This window comes from Cajanus cajan, chromosome 1 (assembly GCF_000230855.2).
Source record: "Cajanus cajan strain Asha chromosome 1, NIPB_CcT2T_4, whole genome shotgun sequence".
In the NCBI taxonomy this organism is placed as follows: domain Eukaryota; kingdom Viridiplantae; phylum Streptophyta; class Magnoliopsida; order Fabales; family Fabaceae; genus Cajanus; species Cajanus cajan.
In genome coordinates, this window is record NC_138517.1 from 88,542,740 (window position 1) to 88,567,368 (window position 24,629).

The following is a 24,629-nucleotide window of genomic DNA, read 5'->3' on the forward strand; positions in this document are numbered from 1 at the left end:
TATATCATGTGGAGCTTATGTTGAGAACCCGAGTACATTCTAAACAATCGCACAGAAGCGCATCCTAAATCATTAATTCCTTTAAATCACTTTAGGAACATACCCCAAGCCACAGTGCAATCCTCAATAGCATGGTTGGGCTTCAAATAATCATATGGAGTTCTAAAACACGTAAATTTAGATGTTTGTTATTCAACGGAAAGGCAACAACTTTGCTGGCATTTCACTAGCTCAGATGAAAATAATTTTTAAATTGAAAAGAAAAAAAATACAATTTACTGTAGGATTTACACGTCTAAGATACAGTCAACTCTGGTTAGACTTGTGTTAGTACGTAATACAAATTACAAGCCATCAAACTGATTTCACTGCTATCAAAATTTCATCCCGAATACATAACAAATATTTAATTTCGTTTTAGCCTCTTTATTCTCTCAAGAGCACCAAGCCGATTTTCATTATCCTTGTCTTTTGTAGCATCCACTTCTCCATTCGTTTCATTCTCGTCTCTCTTTCTAATCAGACCACCAAACACAGCAGAAGGAACATCTTTTTGTGCAATTTCAACCTTATCATCATCGTCTGAATCACTTTCTTCTGGTAATTCAATATCTTCATGATTTGCACTAGTTATTACTCCTCCGTCAGATCGAGATTCCACTCCGGCACTCACAAACCCAACTTTTCTCTCTTTTGCCACTGTATTGTCAGCTGCTGGGGCTAATTGTCTTTCCAAAGCAGCCATTTCGTCCTCAGGGATCCCAGCCTCTTTCAATTTGTCTTTGGCCTCATCAAGATTCACAGTTTGATCCTTCTGCATCAGATACTCGGGCAGTATAAAATGTGTCTGGAAAAACAATGTCAGATTAGAATAAAGGCCAAACATCAAGGTTACAGACTTAGTTATAGGTATAGTAAAAATGAAAAGTTAAAGTAACCTGGCTGTAGCTTGCAGAGACACTCCTCTTAATACGAAGCATTTCTCTGAAAGTGTCTTCGTTCCCATGCTGAACCTCAAATTCATGCCATTTATTCCAAAACTCTGGATCAGATCGTGGATCTGCAAACTGAGAGGCAAATACATATATTCCACGGGCCCTGTCAATTTCTCCCAAGCTTTTTTCCAGCTCAGCATACTTCAAACACATAGTTTTGACATCCTTGTCAGGAAGACCAGATTCAATTGCCTGCTCATAGATCTCCCTTGTTTTGGGTACACCAAATATCTCAGCAGCACGGGCAATATATATTTCATACATGCTTAACTTCTCATTGTTAGGAACAGCTTTAGTTGCTTGATCATAAACCTTCATAGCTCGCTTCGCAAGCCCATAGTCCTCCTCCAGCTTGGCATATTGCAGGTAAAGAGGTTTTACTTGATCGGCTGGGGCCTGTTTGGCAAGAATGATCCAAAAGAAGGATTAAGTTAGCATTATAATGCATTATCAGAATTCAAAAGTAATATTTGGCACGCATAAACACATTATCAGAATAAAATAACTTATGACCTTCGCAAACTACAAACCTTTTTCCATAAATCAATACAATAAAAGCTATGGGTACCCTTATCATAGAACCAAAGATTGTGACACCCATACCATTATCATTCTAGACGTTGATCAAATTAAAAAATTTACTGGTTTTAAAGACAAACATGGCACCCTTATTATAGAACCTTGGATGTGCATCTATATACAAGGAGGTTCAAGACAATTTTAATCTTATCTATTCATAAAGACATGTTACAAATATATAATTTTTAAGATCAGGAATTTTCATTAAAATAAAGTTGGACAGAAAAATAAAAATACTTTTGAACAAGAAAGCAAGTTTTACAAGAAAACATATATGGTAAGAAACCTGGAAAACATGTTAAATTAAGCAAGAACTTTAGTTGAACCGTTAGCTTATAAGGAGTGACTGAGTAGTGGATATTACAACAAAAAAAAAAAGCCAAAAAAATACTGAGTTCAAGCAGACATGAAATGATGATGGGTCATTTACAAAAATATTACATGAATAACATTTATCCATAATTGACACACTTAAAACACAATCTTGCTCTAGGAACATAAATGGAAAACTTGTAAAGAAATTATACTTATAGAACACATTTTAGCAATCAATAAACCGTGCATACCGATTCAACTGCATTTTCAAATAGTTCTCTTGCTCTCTCCAATTTAGTCTTTCCATATCTCTTAACAAATTTAGAGAGATAAGTAACCCATATGTCTTTAACATGAGGGTACTTAAATATCTTTACACCTCTTTCATAAACTTTAAAAGCATCTTCAAAGTATTTATGTTCCTGCATAAATCAATGTAAGAAATTGTCAATCAGCCAAAATCAGTTGACGTAAAATCCAAAATATTAACTGCACAAAAATACAACACCATACCTCCAGGAAGTATGCATAATTGATGATTATTTGTGGTGTGGCTATTCGTAGATCCAATATCCGCTCATAAACAGCCCCTGTAGACTCCAAAGTACCCAGGCTTTCCTCCAAATCAACATAAAAGGTCCACAATCTCAAAGATTTATGCAGTCTCATCTGGACTGGTTCATTCCCATCAGCAGCCACTAAAAGTAAAGCATAAGGAAAATTTAGAAGTTAGATCACTCTCAATAACATACATGAGAAAAATCAAGGAATTGGGTTGTGCATGAATTGGCTTTGTTAAAAATTCGAACAGAACCAAATCAAACCTCTTTAATAGTCCAGTTCTTAATCCAAACTATTTGATAATTGACAAAGTGATTTGTTTTTTGGTGAACCAGTTCTAAACCAAATCAGTTTTGAACCAATTTTGCAAATCAAACTGGTTTGAAACTGGTTTCAAATCTCTTATTTTTCAATGATTGATCTTGTTACTCTAAGAATGTTTCAACCAAAGAATTTATTTTCTGGTTACACAAGTATTGCCATAGCTGAAGAACATTTTCTTCTAAATTATGTTCCTCAAGGAACCTAAAGAATCTTATGAATAGAATGTGTAGTGTGATGACCTCAAGGCTTACAAAGTAATGTTTACTACCACCAAAACCCAAAAGAAACTATTTTGCTTGCCTATTTCTGTGTTATAACATGTTAGGTTCAGCTTGTTCTCACTCTAGAAAACTGTCTCTCTAAATCCTCAACCATTATGGCAAATTTACCACCCCTAAAGCCCAACATTCAGTCCTGTGATAGCAGCAATTATGAAAATTTAAGCAATCTTCCCCTCTAATGTTCATCCTATATCCCATCTGACTATCTTCCACAGAAAGTCAGTGAATAAACTTAAACCAATTCTTAACATGAAACTAATAGAATCTTAATATACTGACTAATACTGATATAGAAGTAGCTCCTGAGTCAAAAAGGTTATCTAGTATATATGAATGAATGCTTTTTTTGGGTGGCAGCAAATGCCACTTTAGCATTCTACAAGCTGATCCCGTTGGGAAGGGATTTGACTGCAAATGCCACTTTAGTATTCTACAAGCAGATCCCATCTAGTAAATCATTGCCATATGGAATCTAACCAAAAGTTTAGCTAGATCAGTCTTAGCAATTGATAGTGGTAAGGAATTTGGCTAAGAGCTACAAGTTCACCACATGCCAACAGGGGTGATGAAAGCACAACAGTACCACTACAACATTGTTTTTCTCTTGTTTCTACATCAGCTTAGATTGAGGGGGAACAGAACTTACACATGATGCAAGTACGTGACTTGATCCTTCCACAATATATGGCTGAATATTTTACATACTATATGTTAGAATAGTGGATTAAGCCTAACTCAACCCTACAAAACAGGCTTGTAAGGTTAGGGTTGCTTTCCACTTATATACTATTCAATTGCCTAATCTCTAGTCGATGTGGGACTTGGGTTTTTTCCAATACACCCCCTCACGTCCAGCACTATTGAGCTTGGTACGTGGATAAATGGTGGGTGGCCCTTTTTAATGATCTAGGATTGGCGGGACTTGGATTTTTCCCAATACACCCCCTCATGCCTGTGAGGCATGCATCAATGGTAGGTAACCCATTTTTAAAGTGGATCTAAATGGCTCTGATACCATGTTAGAATAGTGGATTAAGCCTAACTCAACCCTACAAAACCGGCTTGTAAGGTGAGGGTTGCTTTCCACTTATATACTATTCAATTGCCTAATCTCTAGTCGATGTGGGACTTGGGTTTTTCCCAATACTATATAAAAATATCATAAAGAATATGCCCATAAAGTTATCCCTATCTATATGCTAAGGTACTAAGCAATATAGTCTAATTAACTCAAATTTTAAGAACTTAAAACAGCTAAAATCAATCATCAAAAGGGCAATGCTTAAAGTCATAACACAAATCTTCACACAAGCAGCCATAGACCACAAAGGCTATCAAAAACACAGAAGCATTGCTATTAAATCTGGGTAGAGCAAAGAGAATGCCAGTTTGAACCAAAAAAGAAACCACAAAATGATACAAACACAACACTTTCAGATTTATTTTTATTTTTCCCCCCATTTGCTAACAGGTTGACCTGGATCTGAATAGGGTGTCAAAGTCTCAACATCTATAACATAAAAAAGTAACCCATATTTAAGTAAAATAGCTTCAAAGCAAAAGTTTAAAAGCTCTCATCAAAAGCATTTTGCCATGATGTTATTGCTATAGGCATTTAACATAAGTTTTCAAATGCTTTGAATCCCTCCACCCCAAAATGAGTTTGAGAAAAATCTGAAATCTAATCACTAATTTCTATTTGAGAAAGCTTCTTTTTTTTTCTTCCCAGTAATGTCAAAGCAGAATGCCAATAAATGAAACAAGAAAAAAGGCCATCCATCAAGTGAATTCAAACAAGGGAGACAGGGAGGAAAATGTCATCAATTGACACAAAAAAGAGTCATAATCTACAATGATAAGATAAAGAAAACAATAACAATATCAAATCATAAGGGAATGTAGATGAGAAAATGAAACATAACAGCACAAATTGTAACTCTCATGGATATAGAACTAGAAATAAATTCATTGTTCAAAACTAGTGCACCAAACCCATTTAGAAATAGGTTCAGTTTATGAAATCCATTATAAAAACCAATATGGTTTGTTTTAAGTGGTTTTTTGGCACATGCCTAAAAGAATACCTAAAGGCAGATCATGTTGGGAAGAAAAAAAATGTGAATAAGGTGAAGTGAGGATACCTCTTCGCTTGACCTCAACTGATGGCTCAGCTGTAGCCCGCCTCATCAGCTCAAGTGCTCCTTTGAAATTTTTATGCTTTAACTCCATTTCTGCCCACTCACACCAGACACTAGCCAGATTATCCACAGTTTTGTAGTTCACCTGCACTGCCTTGTCAAATATGACCCGGGCATTGGCAAGATCTTTGTGCTGCTCATACAGTTTGGCAAAAGCAACCCACAACGTATGAGGCTTTCCCACTGCCTTCATGGGATCAATCGTCCTCACTGCTTCAGTGTATGTCATTATCTGCTTAGTAGCATTCCCTTCAAAGAGCTTCACCCGCCGGTGCCACTGTTCTACATTGTGAGGATTCTGACGCAAAAGCACGCTATTGGCCAATTCCGGCCTCCTCTCCATAAGGTAATCAAACCGAGCCAACCTCAAGTCTATGTCATTCTTGTCATTCAACCAAAACCCATGTAAAATCTTTCTCTCAAAGTCCTCCTCCAACGCCCTTCCCTTGAAACGAATATCTTCCTCGTCCCCTTCTTCAACACCGTTTTCTTGACCCTCCTCAGCATCCTCCTCATCACTCAAACCCATCTCCTCCATCTTATAAGCAAGCATGCTCTCTTCGAACTGCGAGTAAGAATCAAATATAACACTAAAATCCCTAACAGTAATAACAGTGGACATGCCCTCCTCAAACACATCCCTAGCCTTCTCGTGCAAACCCCTCCTAATGTAATACTCAGCCAACGAAGTCCAAAGCCTACCCACCTCATCCGTGAACTTCCTAATTCCACCCCTAATGATAGCATCTACATTCAACCCAGAAACCTCATTGGCATGGCGAGTGAGCAAATCACACAACTCCAACCAAAGCCGGTGCTTGGTTTTACCCTTAATCGAGTAAAAGCGATCATCGTTGAGAACCGAAGCAAGCCTCTCAGCAGACTCTTGCCAGAGACTGGAATTAAGCAAAAACTCAATAAAATCCTCAATGTGAGAGGGGTCGTATTTCAAGTACCTGCGATAAACGCGAAGAGAAGTCTCAATGGGGATACCCTTCTGACTGACAAAGACAAGATATGGCTCCCAAATGCGATCGTGCTGGGTGACGGGGAGGGCGCAGAGGGCCCTATCGAAAGTTCTGCGAGTGCGAGTGACCCATTTCTGGTGCGTTAGGGTTTGGAGGTACATGATCCAAATGCGGGGCATCTTGTGCATGGTGACGAGGGCGCGCTCGAAGGTGTTGTTGAGAGTGTCGTAGTGAGAGTGAGTGACGGGGAGGTTGCGAACGAGGTCGAGGCGCTCGCGGAGGTAAGCGTGCCAGAGCTTGTAGCTTCCGGGGAGCGCCTTGAGGGCGCGCTCGTAAATGACGAAGCGCTTCTTGAACGGAGCCTCCGAACGCGCGACGAGGTAGCGCCACCATAGCTTCAGGCTGAAGGGGTTTCGCAGAAGCTCCTCTTCGTATATGAGGTCGTCTTCCGAAGGGTATAAATCCTGCGAAATCGACATCGCTAAAACCCTAAGCCACACCGCAGTGCAAAATCCGACAAATCCAAATTGCGGTGTCCCTCACAGTGATGAGTAGAAAATAATCAAAATATGTGTTTCTTTCTTTCTTTCTTCGATTTGCTTTGGGTCCGGAGTCCGGATTTACCAGTTATGAGATCTGGGCCGGGTCTTAGCTGCCGCTAAATAATAAGGCCCATTCCCCTGATAGAATTAGTGGGCCGTAGTGTTGGTTAGACATTACTGTATTTTTGGATCAATCTTGGATTACATTTTGCGATATGTAATTTTTGAACATGATTATTTTATTTATTAGTCATAAAAATAAAACGTTCTTTAGTTTTACCTTAAAATTTAGGATTTAATTTTGTAGAATGTTCGAATTTACATTTTTTTTATCATAATATAAACTCGATGCAAACTCATTTCTAATTAAGTTGACGAATTCGGCCGTATAAAACTATTGAGTCGGGTTCATGTTAGGTTAAATTCTTCTTTAACCCATTTGATGAACACTTCTACCTATATCCTTATAGTTGAGGTAAAAAAAAAATTTCTTTCACATAACTAATGGATTTTGAGCCCTCTTTAGTTTTTTCTCTCCTTTCTCGTATAAAATTAAAACTATACATTACATTTAGTGGTCCACACTCCACAGTAATTAGTGTTTCTATTTTTGTAATTGGACAGATTGGTCAATTGGTAGCAAGATTGGTTAATGTTTTTGAGATTGACCGACTTTTATGCCAATGGACCACTCTAAAAGGTAGACCAACCTTACCAAATAGTATTGAACAATCTTTTTTTAAATTAAATGACCTTGTAATCAATTAACTAACTGCAAGACTGTTAAATGTAATGTATGATTGTGATTTTACTAGAGTTACTTAGAAAGAATTTAGATCAATAATGGTTAATATTCTTAATTAAGGGTGTAGCAAAATCTTTTTTGTGTGTTACCTTACCCTTTAAAATTATGCTATTTTATATAATGTTAATTTTAATATTTATAGGCTTAAATATTAGTGTAGAATCATTTAATGGGTAAGTTTGCTCTATACGGCTCAAGTCAATTTCCAATGGTACTCTAGATGTCGAGATCTACAAATTTATTAATTTCTTCTGAATAAAAAATGTAGAATATTATAGAAATCTTTTGGCCATGATGTTTTGTGAAGCATCATAACATCTTAGAAACGTGTCGAGGAACACAAAAAGTTGGCAACATGCTTGATATGTACAAGATTGAGCGAGATATACTAAAAAAAAAAAAACTATAAAATAGCTGAACGTGTCTGAATTTTCTTTTATTTTTTTTATAATAAGTATAAAATACAATGTTCTTTAATGTTAATTTTAATATTTATATGCTTAATTTATATTAAAATCGTAATACTTTATTAATAATTAATAACCTATCGTACTCGTCATATAGCTTTTTAAAATATCAATATATTATATTATACACTTTCCATGTCTACGCATGAAAATTGCTAATTATATATGACTACAGCACTGTGTGATTCACCTTGCAGCATCATCCAATAATACAGGAATGGATTTGTATCTTCTCATGTTAACAAGTAACATGACGAAGTTTTGTTACTATCAGGTAAGGTTGAAGGACTCATAAACAAATGATGAGTCTTGTTATAATCATTTTATGTCTCCTCTCGCACAGTATAACAAAAACTAAATTTATTCTACTGGATATCAAGTTCTTCTAGTATAAGTTAATTAACTGGCAATAGAAAACAAGAACATAAGACAAAAATGGAATCATAATATTCCAAAGTGAGTAAACTTGCTATTACAATGCTGTCATTGTCATGGTTGAAATTGCTGTCTTGCTATTACAAACTCTAAGGGAATCCAACAAAATATTCAGAATAACTTGGCTTCTGTACGTGGCTATATATTGGCCTCATCAAAAGGTCACACCTGCATGAATAATTTCATATAAAGCTAGCACTCGAATGTTATGCATAAATCTGAAGGAAGCCATCACACGTGCATGCATGCCTATATGCTCTTTGCATTTCAGAATGCCAAATCTAATAACTCATAAACGTGGTGAGTTGAAATTGGTCAAAACATCAAGTGAGGCAAAAGTGATGTCAAGAGAGGAAAGAGGAGCACAATAACAAGAACAATGCCAAGAAGTATGGCATAACAAGTCCACTGCCTGGAACTCTTTTGATACTCTCTGGCTTCTTGAAGTTGCTCAGTGCCTCTTCTCACAAAAGAACTAGCATGCGCCACGTGGCTCTCTATGTTGTTAAGTTGTTGCCCTTGAGACTCCACCAAAGCCGCCATGTCCAAAAACACCTGATGCAGCTCGATCAAGTTCTTCTCTATCTCCTTAACAGCGTCGTGTCTTTCTTGAATCTCGGATATGGTGTCCATAATCTGACCCCTCCCTTGTTCCTGAATAGCCCTCTGAAGAAAACTCTCACTCTCTCCACTTGAGATCAAGTTCTCTATGGTTTCCTCATCAGCCTTCTCTCCTGTGATGGTGAAGTACCTTCGTTCAACCGTTTCCTTGTACTCGTTCTGCATTCTTGCTCTCAACCCTTGAAAATCGTCCATCAAGTCCTTCAGTTTCTTCCCAAGGCCACTGACCACTGAGGTTCTGGTTCGGTCTGCTGAAGAACCTGGACCACAGCCTGGAAGGTTTCTGTTGGCTGCGTTGGAACGTTCTAGAGCCTCAAGCTTTCCCTTTATGATCTTAACACGTTTGAGGACCTGCTGAACATCTTGGTCCATTCTGGCTCGAAGATCCTTCATGGTTTTTGCGTTGTGGACGATTTTGCTTTCTTCGTTTGACTCTTGCAATTTTCTGTAAAGCTTCTCCACTGACCTCATGTCCTCTTTAACGTTCTCCACTTCGTCGAAGAATTTATCGAGGTTGACACTTTCCTTGCCGGCCTCCACATCGTCGATGTGGGACTGCTCGTTCAAGTCGGTGTATTTTCTGAAGGAGCTTGAGATTAGGTCGTTCATTTTGATGAACAATGACTAGCTGTGTGGTGATTGGTGAAGGAGGGAACAGATGGTTTGATGTTACACAATGTTTGTTGTGTAGCTTCAAATCCCACCGCCCCCTCTGGATTACGATCGATTCGAACGGGGAGGAAACTGAAGGTGACAAAAGGCAAAACGTACCGATTGTCACCAACAACGAGGCCTTCAGGAGAAAAGAGCTTTTGTCTGCATGGGGTGGATGCATTAGAGGTCCATGCTTAATGCTAAACAGGGACCACCCAAATTAACTTTATGCTATTCATAGAAGGCTTTAGAAGTTGGATTAACCTGTGGCCATGCGTTCTTTTATTTTCTACTCTCAATTTAGTGACTTGGTCATCTTTTTTTCTGTCCCCTCACTCATTTTTATATTTTTGTTTTGTGCTTATTCTTCAGCTGAAATTATGATTTCTTCATATTCGAGTCAGGATTGCAATATTCAGTCATCAAATCTATATTTATATTATATTCATTTTACTCTATTCTCGGGCTGCTTCAAGTTTTTACGTTGAAATATCACCCCTAAATATCATTTCACAATCCCAAAGATAAGTTATCGTGATTTTAACTTTGTAACCATGGGTTGATATTTCTCATTTTTGATAATGAAAAAGTTTTAAAAGCTAAAGCACTAAAAAATATATATATAAAAAAAACCTTCAATCTTGAGTACAAAAATAAGAAAGCCTTGTACACGAGATCCACATGTTCCATAGTTGAATTTTTTTCATAAAGCATTTCTTTTGGCGAAGAACATCTGCAGATGTTTTTAACTGCAGATTGGTCATATCCAATCTACGTAGTTTAAATGTAAATCAACGAAATTTTACCTAACTACCCTTGTCTATCAGTGGAATCTAAAAGAGAACAAAAAGAAAACGTCACATTCCGTTTGAAACACGTTTTTATCCTTTGTTGTCGTGTTTAGAACACGACTCCGTATAAAAAAATTCCCAAATTCAGTCATTTTTTAAATAAAAGGTACCTTGCTGAAAACAGGTAAAACAAAGGTTTACAGAAATACATTCTCCTTGCTTCCCCTTGAAACAACCAAATATTTATCGGTGATAAAGCAAAGGTTGCTTGCAGAAAATTGTGGCTACATATTTGAAATTTCCAATCAAGAGAAACAAAGAACGGAACTTGCAGTTACTATAAAGCAAAAACATCTTACAGGCTAAGAATAAATTGGGAGAACAAATTAGGCGTAGTTACATTTTCAACGTTGTTGAAATCAGGTGGCACGGTGAGCTCTCAAAAGAAACTAAACAGCTCCAACCTACAACCCCAATCAGCTGCATTTCATAGTTTTCCTACACAAACCACTATGATGCCCACTTATATTACCAGAATATATTGGTTTCTCACCATTTTTTCCTACCCCTCTTTATGTACAAACATGAAAAAAACAAGAAGCCGAAGTGGATAAAATGTACAGCAAAATCTTTCCCCACTTCAATTTAGCTTTGCATGAAAGTAACAATTATGGCTGCCGCCAATATGATTTTCACACATTCATAGACAGAGATTGGACATGTTCCTTATCAGCATTATGACTACTGCTGCCATGGGCAACACCATTGCTAAGTTTCTCCTCCCTCATTCCATCTACCACCAGCTGTGACTGACTGCCTGACGAGTCTCCAGTACCCAAGTTCACAGTCTGCTGCTTGAGATACCTCTCAGTGGCATCATGGAGCAACTTCATCATGCCACCTGAATCTGACCCAGGTGATAATTCTTCTTCTCGCTCTGGCTGGATATTGAGGTCAATTTGGCCTTTGAATGGCGAAGCAGATGATTTTACTCGGTTTGGATCATCATCAGAACCATCATTACCCTCTTTGTTCTGGTTCGGGCTACTATCACCTGTGTTACTACACGGCAAGGAATCTTCATCAAGCAAAATTTCAGGTGAAGGTAATGGCTGAGGATGTTGTTGCTGTTGCTTTTTACGAGTTGTCTCTGCTTCTTTTTCTGATTGCTTCTTCTCACGTCGTAACATAAGGGTACGGAAACGTCGCTTCACTGTTAAACACACATTACATGTACATGTCTGCTTATGCTTGGGTCCCTTTCCACTGGGAGGCTGAATGCAAACAATGCAAGAGCAGCCAGGTCTATGACGTGGGTGTTTAGTTGTAGCCTGGGCAGACGCTGGGAGTGCTTCACCCTCTCCCAGAATAGCTAGATTTGCAAGTGTATCAAGTCCCTCCAAAGCTTCAGCATTATCAGGATCCTGCTTCGCGGCCTTCATTTTCTTGGAAACAGCTGCCAAGTAAATGCATTTAAAACATAGTAGTTTTCATACCCTAATTTCGCAATTTGTTGCATAGGAGATTAAATCACACGACACAGAATCTGAGACATTTGCTATAGTGAAGCGATTGAACAATTCAAACCTGAATTACAAGGAGGTAGCAAATTCTCAAGTTGCTCTGCTGTCAGCTCTTGTGCAACTGAACAAGAAGATCTGGCAGCATAGAGGATTTAATAAATATAAAATAAAGCATTAATATATTGGCTGCATAGTAATATAGGTTTATAATGTGAGCAAATGATTCTGTGAGAGATAATTGTTAGATTGATAGTTAATCACATGCCTTGTGCAAGTAAACATGAGCCAAGTTGAGGGAAGACGGTGAAAATTGACAAAGTATCTCGACTTGATGCTTGGTATGGCACAGTGTCAATATCATAGTTAAATAACAAACCTTCCTACCTAAAAGTATAAATATCTATGCAAATGCTTGACCATAGCAATTTTACTAGAATCCAAAATAAAGCAAGACAAAGGCATACATTTATATACTATTACGACCACTCTATTATGAAATGATAACCATATGTACATGTCAGCTAATTGTCTCAAAAGGTTCAGAAAGATACCCTCTTAAACCTCAGATCACTTTCGGTCCATCCTAATGGTCTAAATATGAATACATTCTTCCACTAAGGAAAGCTTACTAATTTGTAATTTCATCTTCATATTTGCACCTCAAAAAAGAAAAAAGAAAACAGATGCCTATGAGAATTAAGGGAATGGATCACTTTTGTACCTTTCTGGATCCCATGAATTATCAGAACATGTCCATTTTGATGGAAGAAGTTCACTTGCTGGCAATTTGCGCCACTTAAGACAATCTTCACATTGAGCCCACTGGATCTTATCACTGGCACAAATAAAGATCATTGCTGGGAATTAATTTACGTGGTTAAATTAAGAAAACAAGTCTAAATGAGAAATTAATGTTTCTCAGGAACTTAGTGAAAAAACAGGCAAAATACATGCACAACAATAAAAAAAAATATATTCATATCATTTCTCCCTGAAGGTACAGAAACATTCAAAAGCCAATGTTTGTCTCCAGGTGAGACAAACCACACGAAATCAAATCTATCTTCATAATAATTAAAAAAAAAAAAAAAATCCTAGGTTTCCATTAGCAGTGCTCTGCATACAACAGAACATCATTCCACATTCTACAAAGAATATATATAAAAGATATATCAACAAATATGTAGAAAAAAATTTAAAAATCAAGATATTTAAAGAAAGTGATCACAATCTAATTAAGGATAAGTGATTTACCCCACATTATCACTGGTAAAAATTGTTGGCTTTCCAAGCACTGGAGCTTCCTGTAAAGGCATTCTCGGCATAAAGGTTTCCACAATGCATAATAATTCCCATAACTCTTTCAATCAAATAAAGCACGAAGAAAGATAACAAAGGCAGACATTAAAATTCCAATCCAACATTGGATGTACAACTCTAGAGACTGACTTCAGCATTTTAAGCCAGAGACGTTTTAGTTGAAGGGCTGGATAATAAGGAAGAAGAAGGGCTTTAAATTTGAAAATTTAGAATACAAAATCCTCAACTAAGACCAGGTGAGGGTCATCAGTCTACTTCATCCCTCCCCTTTCTGTCCACTCAGCCAATGACTATTGAACTTTTTCATATTTCTACTCACAAATTTTGTACCATAATGATTGACTTTGACTATTTTTCAACTAAGATTATAAAGTGATTGACTATATTGCCTGCATCATGTACAAATTAGAAAACTATCATTTGATTAGTTTTATGTGACTAAAAGATATAAACAATTACTCTTCAAAGATGAAAATATTAACTTTTTATTGTAATCACCTTAAGAAAGTTTGAATGAAAGGTCTAGATCTAGGTCATTTCATCACTAAAAAGTATAATAACATTAGCTATCCATAACCCTTTCTGATGTGAAGCAAGAGTGGAAAACTACCTCATACTCCTCAAATTCAAAACCTTCAATCACCACTATGCTTGGAAGATGGCTAGGCGGCGGGCGGAGCAGACCTTGAGCTTCTTGCCATGTAATCTTCAGCTCTATTAAATCCTCATTTTCAATTTTTAGACGTTTACTCTTTGAGCCCAATATGCTGCTCTTTCTTTTTCTAGATATTAAAGATTTGCTCCCCAATGCTTCTTTTGCTATGTATCCTGACTTATCAACTTTAGACCACGAATTAGGATCAGCCAATTCAACCTAAATGACAGATGAAATTTGTAACAATGAGAATATCTAAAATGGCAAACATTAGCAATTACGATGCAATTACTTATTTGATACTAACTTCACCATGTGCAGAAAATCCATTTCCAGTCTTATTGGTTTCATTGTCCTGCAAACAGAAAAATACGCACACAAATTCAAATTTTCACCAGACAATAAATATATATGGGATGTGTTAAAAATAACAAATATGCAAACAAGAATAACAAATTATTTATTAAACTGATAAAGTGTCCTTTATTAGAAAATATCCATAACTATAAGATCAGCCATAGTAACCTATGCTGACTCCAGACAATCTGACAAAATAGAAAATTGAAGTCTAATTATACAATAGGGCATGATAAAACCTCCAGACAGAATCCAAAAAATCTTATCAAGGGAAGTGCTGATTTTGCACATATGTAAGTACACCTCAAAAAGTTATACATTGCTTTTCAAACAATTACCTGATCAGATGGCACAGCACTTGAAGCCTTTCTAAATCCCATAACCAACCTCCCCTCTGGCTCCAACCGGCTAAATGTTACTGAGAAAAATAATTCAGTTAGCCACAAAACTAGAAATTAATTAACAACCAATCAATCACAGCAAGATGGTGGCACAACACACTCAGAAATGCGAGGGGAAATAAGACATAAGCACATAAGACAAAAGAATTCAACAGGGATTATCTGAGGCAAAATTATCACTGCAGAAATTTTAGAAAACAAAAATCCTATGAATTGAATAAAATAGATTAAAGTTCAGTTTTGAAAGAATTCCAACAAAGTATCTTTAGATTGTGTTGGAATCTCCTTCTTGATTGTTTCCTTACTTATGGCCTATTTTTGCACTTATTTTTTCAAGGAAAAAACCCTTTTTAATTAAAAGATATGTTCATAAAAAAATTATGCAAGTTTTTGGGGAAAAGAACAAAAAACCTCAAAGAAAAAACCTTTTAAGTACTTATGAAAAATGTATCTATAAGTTAAAAAAAGAAATAGCTTATGAAAAATGGATCTATAAAATGTATTTTAAAAAAATTGATACTTTTCTAGCTTAAACAAGTGAACTCTTAACTAGGTAGTTAGCCTTGTTGTTAGCTAGTTTGGGCTTGTACTTGACCTACTAATTATTAGTGTGACTATTAGGTTAATTTATTATTGCATATTACATCCCAATAATGTATGTATACCTAACCCTAAACCTATAATTCTTAACAAGGGCCATAAAGAAGGTTCATGCAAAATTGACATGAGGCTAAAGATTCACTTAACAAGAAGGAAACAAGAAGAATACTATATATATTAATATTCCAATACACAAACCACCTTCATGACAATGCTTACCAGTGTCACCAGCCTGCAACTGCATGGACTGTATGCATGGAGTGACACCCTCTAAAACATACATTCTGCTGTTATTGTTTGGCCAGAAGCGAAATTGAAATATCCATTCCTTGCCTTTTGCATCAAGGATTTTAAGTGGCAATCCTTCAGGCTGAGAAATTGGTGGGAAGTAGGTCTGTCTCATGGAGCAGAATAAAATATTATATAATGCTTGATTAATATTCATGAAAAAAATAAGATGACCATGCCAAATAAAAAACAGATTATTGCTAAAGCCTAGAAGCTATTTCATAATTGCACAGCAATCCAAAATAATGCTGATGACTAACTCTACTCTCCAGTTAATTGACTATACTTGAGCAAGATCAAGTATGTAAAGATGGCATAAAATTATAGTGTATATCATGGAAACAGTTAAATTATTAGTTCTTTAACATGCTTCTGAAAAAGGCTAGTCATGATATCCATGCAATTTACAAGGCAGCTCAGAAGCTAATACAAAACTAGCTAGACAACCTTTTTGACATTCAAACTTCAAATCCAAATTGCCTTTCCATATTTCTCCTCAAAATGCCAGGCAAGTCTCCTAGCCTTTTCATCCATAATAAACACCAGTTTAAGCCCTCTATTAAAATTAAAAGGACTACAAAATCCTTTTCAGTGTTGAAATGCCTATTATTAGTTACCTGAACTGCAACAGATCAGAAGTCCATAACAAACCTTTCTTTCTCCCACCTCCAGCTACTATCAAACTCTTCATACTTTCTACTAGCTACTTCATGGAAGAAACTAGAATTGGCCTACACATCCGATTAGCCTGTTTAAGCCTTATATGTACCACAAACCAATCCATTTGTTCCACTGCTTCAATTAATCTTTGCCACACATAGGTCTAACTAAATTATAAATTTGTATCATTCCTAAATTGTCAATAGAGTCAAGCTAAAATACCTCCCTCCAATCAACACATTATAAAATGTGTGACGAACAATGATAAGCCGGAAAATGAGACCTCAAACAGTCTTGCTAAACACCAAAATTACATTTGAGCATGTAATTTAGGGGTGTAGTCCCATTATTTGATCAGTTTCTATGGCCAAGGACTGGACATGTCCTACCACATTGATATTTTCTTGATTCCTACTTTAGTCCTGAAAAGACACCATTCCCCAATCACAAGTATGCAGCTCAGTCCTTCCAGTTTCAACATAATTTCCAGAGAAATACAAGGAGAATACCATGTCATATGAACTTACTAATTACTACAAAGACTAGCTTCACACTGGATAGTATATATTAATTTATATTCCAAATAAGTAGCGTATCAATCACAATTACAGGGCAAAACAAGAGAAATATGGTATGCAGGCATTACAAAAGGCAGACAGTTATTTGTTAGTTATTACAAATTACAAATATTACAAATTATAAATTATAAACTCACTTTACTACGAATATAAAGCAACCACAGATGACAGAACTTATACTCAAACCAAAAATACCATCCCACTAATAGCTTGAAGAATCTCAGGACCAACCTCAGCACACTTTTTGGGTAGCACCAAACGCCCAATTCGCCCAGCATCACTAGCACTCAAGGTTTTTTGAAACAAGGGAGTAATTACGGAATTTGAACTGGGAAGAAGTTAAGAAACTGTAGCTTCCAATATGGCTTTAGACATAATAAGAAAATGAAGTGCATTAAAATAGTTAAAAATTATAATTTATAAATATAAACCAACACCACAATCATATGTGATTTGAAGGATACTCTATAGATATTTGCTGTAGCTCCAGATCAGTACACCTGGGCCAGTACCGTGGAAGTAACTGGTTTCTTCCTCGGGCATCCGCTCGAGGCCGTCCATTGCGTATCTGAGCCTCACATGATGAGTCAGGTGCTAAATGCATATTTCCATTAAATTGCTTTCCTGGAGGTGGTGGAGTTTGTTGTGGTTGACTTCCAGTTACCCCAAGTTGACCATTTCTTTCATTTTGACATGAATTAGGTACAGGCAAACCAAATGGTTGAGGAGATGACTCTTCCTTCAGAGGAGGCTGTGGACACATATTTAAACATGAACTTGATTTGTCCTCATTCCTCATTCCTGCAATATAATGAAGAATCAGGTCATACAATCATCTTCATGCTATTAAGAGACAGCTCCACCGCCTAAACCAGATAACTGACAAGCTAGAAAGTTCAGAGAAATTCAAAGCCTGCATTACCATTCATAAGCATCATCTCCCGTGAGCCAAGCTTGACACTCCAATTAACTGACATTCCAGACAAATCTTCATTTTTCTTTTCCAAGGTTGAAGAAGGTAATCTTTCATTGCAATACATTTTGTCAAAGCTATTGGATAATTCAACTAAAGAAGGCACGTCTGGAAGCATGTCAGATGAAGAAGCAGAATTGAAAAGACTGGGTGCTTGTTTCCACGGTACAGGACCTGATCCAGCTAACTGAGTCCAACCTTTGGCAGATAGGTCTCTAAGTCTATCCGATATACGACTTTGAAGGGAAAAAGATTGTGGCCATGGCAGGTTAGATGGCTGAGACAGATAACAGAATATAGTTACTATGTCAAAATTGTTTCATCCAATGATCCAAACAGGGCTTAATAATGAAATATTGTCTGAGCATCATGTCACAACAATCAATTGCAGCTTATTTACTTGCCATGGAGTTTAAGATTTAAAGTTATAAGCCAAAAGTGACAGGGGCATTTGCAACTACAAAGCAAGGATATTTGTAATCCTTGGGTAGATAAACAAAGGCAAACTCAGAATGGATTGATATTTATAATGTTAGACATCCCAAAACAAAACAAAGAGAGATAACCATAGAAGATGTGGAAAGAAAGGGAGAGGAAGTTAAAAGAAAAAGGACAATTTAATACAAAAGCAGTGTCAAAAAAATGTCTCAACAATATATAGCAGACATGTCTAGCCATAATTTACTCAGAAGAGTAGTAAAGGAAAATTAAAGTAATCATCCAAAACAGTATGCAATGCAACATTCATTATAATTGATTCTTTTTTATGTAAAAATTATCCCAAAAAACAAAATAACAATTTAAGCTTCAATATTTTTTCAATTTCATCACATACTTATTGCATAACCTGGTCTTTTTAAGATTTACTTTGAAGGATACATTTAGTTTCACACAAGAAGAATCTTTACCTTATTCTCCATTGACAATGAAATGGAAACCTCAAGAGTTCATTTCACCAGAAATGGAACAAAAAGGCATGCACATAACCAACAAGACACTCACGCTATAAAAAGCACTATAAGTCAAGCCCAAACAAAGGAGGGAAAGGAATTAATGTCCTAATGATAAACTTACCAAAATAAAATTTTTTCGGGCACATGCAAAACATTCAATTCCTCCAGGATCCAACAACACAAAGGCATGACTTGAAACAATACATCCACAATGAATCCGCTGCAAAGAATGATTAATCATCAGTTAAAACTACATATTTCAAACTCTGCTTCAGGAAGCTGTAAAACCCTTTGCATGAAACATAGTAACAGTAACACTGGTAAAGCATTCAAGCAACATTAATCATCAGTTAAAACTACATAATTCAAACTTAGCTTTGGGAGCCTATGTAAAATCCTTTGCAACATAGTAATAGTAACATTAACAAAGCATTTCAAACAACCATGATAAAGATTTGGCTCACCTTCCTACAAGTCTCACAACTCCTCCAACCAGAAGCACTTGAGTGAAAAATCTCACAGAACCTCCCTTCTTCAAAAGCAGAGCTAAGCATCACAGAACAACCAAATTTAAAAAAAATAAAAAGGATAGAACATCGCATCACACGAGAAAAAATGTCAAAACACAAATGATAAGCAACAGGCTTGACTATTTACATGTGACCAATTAAATTCTTGATTAAGAAATTCATTATCAAGGACAAAAAAACAATGCGCGTTTGTCTATTTGCTCTTTCCATGATAAACAAACAGTAAAAACATGTTTATGCAATCAGTGAGGACAACCTCTGCTACTGAAGCTATTAAAACCTCTTACGGCAGAAAGAACAAAATTCTTTTGACCAGGTAACACATTAGATCCTTTATGTTGTCCATTCAGTTTGTACATAATCCAACCATGGGGATGGAAAATATAAATAATTTAGAGAATCACATTGACTCAACATAATTTGGGATGAACAAGGCGGTTTTGATTTGAGCATTCAGACAGAATAAGTTACACATATTAACTAAAGATACACACAACTGCTTTAAGATGAATATAGAAAATAATATATCAGAGCCACCATAACCAGAAGAAATGTTGAACTCAAACTAAATATTTGAAAAATACACGAAATAAAAAAAGATATCTTTGTGGTAAGAAAGATGACTTGCCTTCAGCAAACCATCACCAGGAAAAAAACCAAAAAAAAAAAAAAACACACACACAACAACAACAACAACAAAGATTAACCTCCATTACTTGACATCTACTGAAGCAACACAAAAGACAACAATCATGGCTCATTAGTGAGGAAATCTGCAACTAGTGAAGCAAAAAGGAATCATCCATTTAATATTAAACTTTAGTTTAATGAGGAAAATCCTAATATCACTCAATGCAATTCCTATTCCTACTGCAGGAATTTTTCTTTAATAAAACGTTGCCCAAAAGCACAATTAGGAAATAGTTTAATTAACTTTCATCCCCCTCTTCAGCATAGAGAATTTCTCCATAGCTAAAATGTAGTTATTACTATTAGTAGCACATAGCACAGTTACAGCAATCAGGCTACAGCAAATAGCATATCACATAGCTCTTTTGAAAAATATAATACATAAATGTAAATACTGTCGGTATATTTAATATAATTCAAAATGACAATAATGTGAAAATAAACTACTAATGTATATCAAAAACTAAAAGAAAAATAATTCATACAACTCCTAAATATCCAAAATCTAAATGACTAAGCATAAAACATAATATTAAATATTTAAAATAATATAATTATCAATGTTGAAGGAGTTCAAAGTCTTGGCGTAGACCTGCATTGACTACAATAACCAACCATTTTCCTGCTAGGTACAGTGGTTACATGCGGTAATCATCACCATTGAGCTCTACCAAAAACCATATTTCCCGTAAAACAATTTAGAGCAAGGTATTTTTTAAAAGTTTTTTCTCTCAGGGCTTCTTAGGTCTTCCTCTACCCCTATGAATCAGATTACCTTTCATTTGATCCACTTTCTCACTAGGGCCTCTAGTGATCTCCTTATCACACGACCAAATCACCTAAGCCAAGCTTCCATTATCATCTACTCGATAAGTTCCACTCCAACAATCTAACTCTCCCCAGGCATCTCCATTTCTAATCTTAAATTTTCTTGAATATCTACTTCAGCATTCTCGTCTCCACTATACTTTCTTTTTACCCTTAAAGACCATTCTTGCCCCAACATTTACAGATATAAATTCTTGCTGGTCTTATAGTCACACACTTGAATTTTCCTTCAAATTTGGTAGGCACTAGATCAGAGATACAGAGGTTTCCAGAGAAACCAGGCCACAGACTCGGTGAAGGTCAATCTTTTCATATGAGAAGTGATGCAGGGACTAGGGAAAAACAATGGGGTTTAAGGTAAACCAAGGGTCCAAGGACTGTTATAATAGCGCATATGGATAACATAACATGCGAAATAGCAGCACTAAGAAACTTCCCAGTTCCCACAGTACAGTAGTGCACTTATAACGAAGACCAGTTATATGTGTTACATCTCAGTACTAATAACTATACTATGCCACTATTGCACACGCTCAAACAAATACACTAAGCACGGGAGCTCATGCTAAGTTTCTATTGTAGTTGAAATATTGACAACAAACAACAGCTTTGGAACCACAACCACATAAACTGAGAACCATCAATCCCATCTCTATGCTTAACTTAGTTCCAAATTTGAAACACTACAGAATTAGAAAAGTTCCAGTTACATTTCAGACTGCAATAACTGTAAGAACTGGGGAAATCAAAGAGGCGTGTGGAACTCATACCACCGGAACCCAAAGAAAAAGAGAGAGACCGTCGCCATTTAATTCAAAACCATCCTATGTATATCTCTTTCATTCATAGCTCAACCTAACAGCAACAATACCCTCTAAAACAGATATTTTTTTCAAACAACATACTAAAGCAGTAAACTTTATCCAAATTTGCAGGAGGAATGCCCAAACCTAGAAACCTCAGCTAAATTACAATCCAATCTCTTAAACTAACTGCCACGTGTAACTTGCTCCGAAATCCAAATTAAAAAAAAAAACAAAAACCAGCAAGAGAGAATAAAAAGGTTTGTATTTAAAAAAAAATAGAAATAAAAGAAGAAAAAAATAGGAAATTTTGGTTTCTGAAAAAATTGAAAGAGAAGAGTGTACGAGTGAAGAAAATAGCAAAAGGCGTAGAATCACTAACCCGCATCGATCACAAAGCTCGGCTAGTTCTCCGCTACGGAGTCTCCAACCTTTCTTAGGTCTTTCGGGCTTCAATTCCTTGCAGTCAGAATTGAAGCAGAGTTTGGAGGAAGAAGAGGAAGCCGATGCCATAGCGAATCCGAAGCGGAACGAATCCACCAACGCAACGGCCTGATCTGCAATTAGCGAGAAGGAGTGGAAATAGAGAGAGAAAAGGAAGAGGGTTTTAGAGAGAGAAAGTAGAGAGTAGCAGTGAGTGTTTTTTAAGTGAGAGAAAAAACGGGGTTTTAAAAAGTAGCAGTAGTTGTTGTTGTTACTGTTCATTCGGCGTCGTCGTTTCTCTCTCCCTCCGGACAAAATTGGAATTTTTCACATCATCATTACTAATTAATTAATTAAAAGTTACTAGATTTAAGCTTACATAAAAATATGAATCGATAATTAAGGTTATGTTTGGAAATATGCGTTTTTTCTCCCTAATATCATCATCATGTCATAAAAAAACAAAAGAAGGAGACTTTTAAAACACACTAGGGCACCGGTCTGTTGTTGACGTGGTTTAGCCTTTGTCCGTTTTCATATTAAAACAAGACATGGTGAGGATGGATTGATTTAATAAATAGCACATGCTTTACGTTATAGTATTTATATAAAATATATAATATAAATATAAAATATAAAATAGGGTAATAAAAGCAGTTGAAAAACATAAGAAGTAAAGAATCTAAAAGGTAGAAAGTAAAATTGGGAGGAGAAGGGTAGATGGGTAATTTGAAGGGGGTTGACTGGTGGCGAACGCGTTGGAATCGAAGCTGAGGAATGAGGATAATGGGAGCACGTGAAAGGAATGGAAGGGCCGAGTGGAGTGTTATTGTCACCAGCTGAGCCTCAGACCGGGGATTCTTCACTTGTAAAGATAATTATAATATTTATTATTAGTTAAACAAATAATTTTATAAAAAAATTAATTCACTAAAACACGGATCTTGAGTTTTTCTAAAGCCAATTTTAATAGAGAACATCTCATTATTTTTAGTTTTATTCATGTCAATTATTATTTTGCTACGCATAAATATAAGTTTGTACAAAATTCATAATGTGAAGTTAATTATATCATACTATTTATTCTTGAATATTAAATTATAATGTATCCATTTAAGAAAAAAATATCCTATTTAATATTAAAAAAATTGATTAATTTGAAAATTAAAATTAACTTATTCCTGAAGCATGGAGATTCATTAGCAATTCTTTTAGTAGAGATATTTATGATTGAAGTGTTGTGAGAATTCATGTATGCAACCAACCAAGCAACTAAGTACTCTGCACATATCTTCATTTCATAAAAACATATATAGTTTACTTAGTTTGTTTAATATATTTGCACGTCAAGATTGAGACAACCCGTGTTTCATGGTAGAAGAAATAGTTTTGGAGCAATGGTTCTTCCAACTAAATACATGCATTGAAGTTGAAAATGACAAGGCCAACAACCAAATGGACAGGTGTGGGTAAAATCCTTAATGATCGCTAGCTCGAGATGAACAAGGACAAGAAACAATATGATTTTTCGTGTGATGATATGATAAACACGAGAGCGAGTGAGAGATGTTTGGCACAAAAGTGATTAACGAACTAATCTCGACCACATCTAAGCAACAACGTTGTTTTCCTAGTTGGTTGTTTCCTGCGAAAAAGCAACACGTTTGCATAGTGTGTCCACTGACGGATTACCACACGTCCCTGATTCCCTTTTTATCATTGCTATAATTTCCAGCCGCTTCATCTGTACTAGATTAATTCAAGGCTAATTCAAACTTCCAACTATATATAATTCATCAACTACATACATCAATCATCAAACATGTTTGTAACCAAAGGGTGCGTGAAGGACGACCATCCATGTCGAGTTTTTTTTTTTCTTTTCAATATGCAATGTTGATGAGGTGAGGATAACAAATACCGCGAGACAAATCCAAAACTTATTCTACTTATTGCCATACTTCTTAGTAATAATATGGTTATTTAAAAAAATACAAAACTTATTTTATTGAGATTCTTTTTAGTAATGATATGTATAAAAAATTGCATACATTATTTTTTTCTCTATTTTTATATTATTAATAAATATAACAAATGATATGATAGATAGGTAAATACTAAAAATAATGTTATATAAATTATTGTATAAGAATTATTTTTGGTATCTAATTATCTATCATTAATCTACACATATTATAAAAGAATTATATTTTAATAATTATTTTTTTATTATCAGTTTTTTAGGATACACTTTTATTTTTAAATTTATACTACACACTTTAATTTTTAAAAATTACCTATTTTTAAATCTTAATATTATTTTTCTTTTTTTGCTATAACCTTCTCTCAAAATCTCTCAACAAATATATATATATATATATATATATATATATGTATTTTTTTCCTACTAATAAATATAATAAATGATCAATATAATAAATCATACGATGAAGACAGAGAGATAGATAAGAATAATGATGCGGTAGAAGTATAATTTTCCTAAAACATTCA

The 24,629-nt window shown here is 35.6% G+C and overlaps 3 protein-coding genes across 3 annotated transcripts; all 3 read right to left on the bottom strand.

Annotated features, from left to right (window-relative positions):
- Positions 1–227: 227 nt before the first annotated feature.
- On the bottom strand, positions 228–6,781 carry LOC109803534 (Tetratricopeptide repeat (TPR)-like superfamily protein). Its single transcript, XM_020365149.3, has 5 exons — positions 5,197–6,781; positions 2,403–2,587; positions 2,141–2,311; positions 939–1,391; positions 228–847 (listed from the first exon to the last, which is right to left on the bottom strand). Exons 1-5 carry the CDS (start codon positions 6,698–6,700, stop codon positions 407–409), a joined length of 2,754 nt encoding a protein of 917 aa, XP_020220738.1. The 5' UTR covers positions 6,701–6,781; the 3' UTR covers positions 228–406.
- Positions 6,782–8,460: 1,679 nt separating this feature from the next.
- Positions 8,461–9,929, bottom strand: LOC109804324 (syntaxin-124). Its single transcript, XM_083066909.1, has one exon. The coding sequence runs from the start codon at positions 9,698–9,700 to the stop codon at positions 8,786–8,788; it is 915 nt and encodes a 304-aa protein (XP_082923035.1). The 5' UTR covers positions 9,701–9,929; the 3' UTR covers positions 8,461–8,785.
- Positions 9,930–10,855: 926 nt separating this feature from the next.
- Positions 10,856–22,345, bottom strand: LOC109804518 (B3 domain-containing protein Os07g0563300). The gene is made up of 14 exons (XM_020366365.3): positions 22,078–22,345; positions 19,309–19,390; positions 18,966–19,064; positions 17,841–18,168; positions 17,383–17,719; positions 17,150–17,246; positions 15,612–15,786; positions 14,730–14,809; positions 14,342–14,389; positions 13,990–14,253; positions 13,314–13,363; positions 12,781–12,894; positions 12,124–12,194; positions 10,856–11,992 (listed from the first exon to the last, which is right to left on the bottom strand). The coding sequence occupies exons 1-14, from the start codon at positions 22,206–22,208 to the stop codon at positions 11,229–11,231; spliced, it is 2,640 nt and encodes an 879-aa protein (XP_020221954.1). The 5' UTR covers positions 22,209–22,345; the 3' UTR covers positions 10,856–11,228.
- Positions 22,346–24,629: the final 2,284 nt, after the last annotated feature.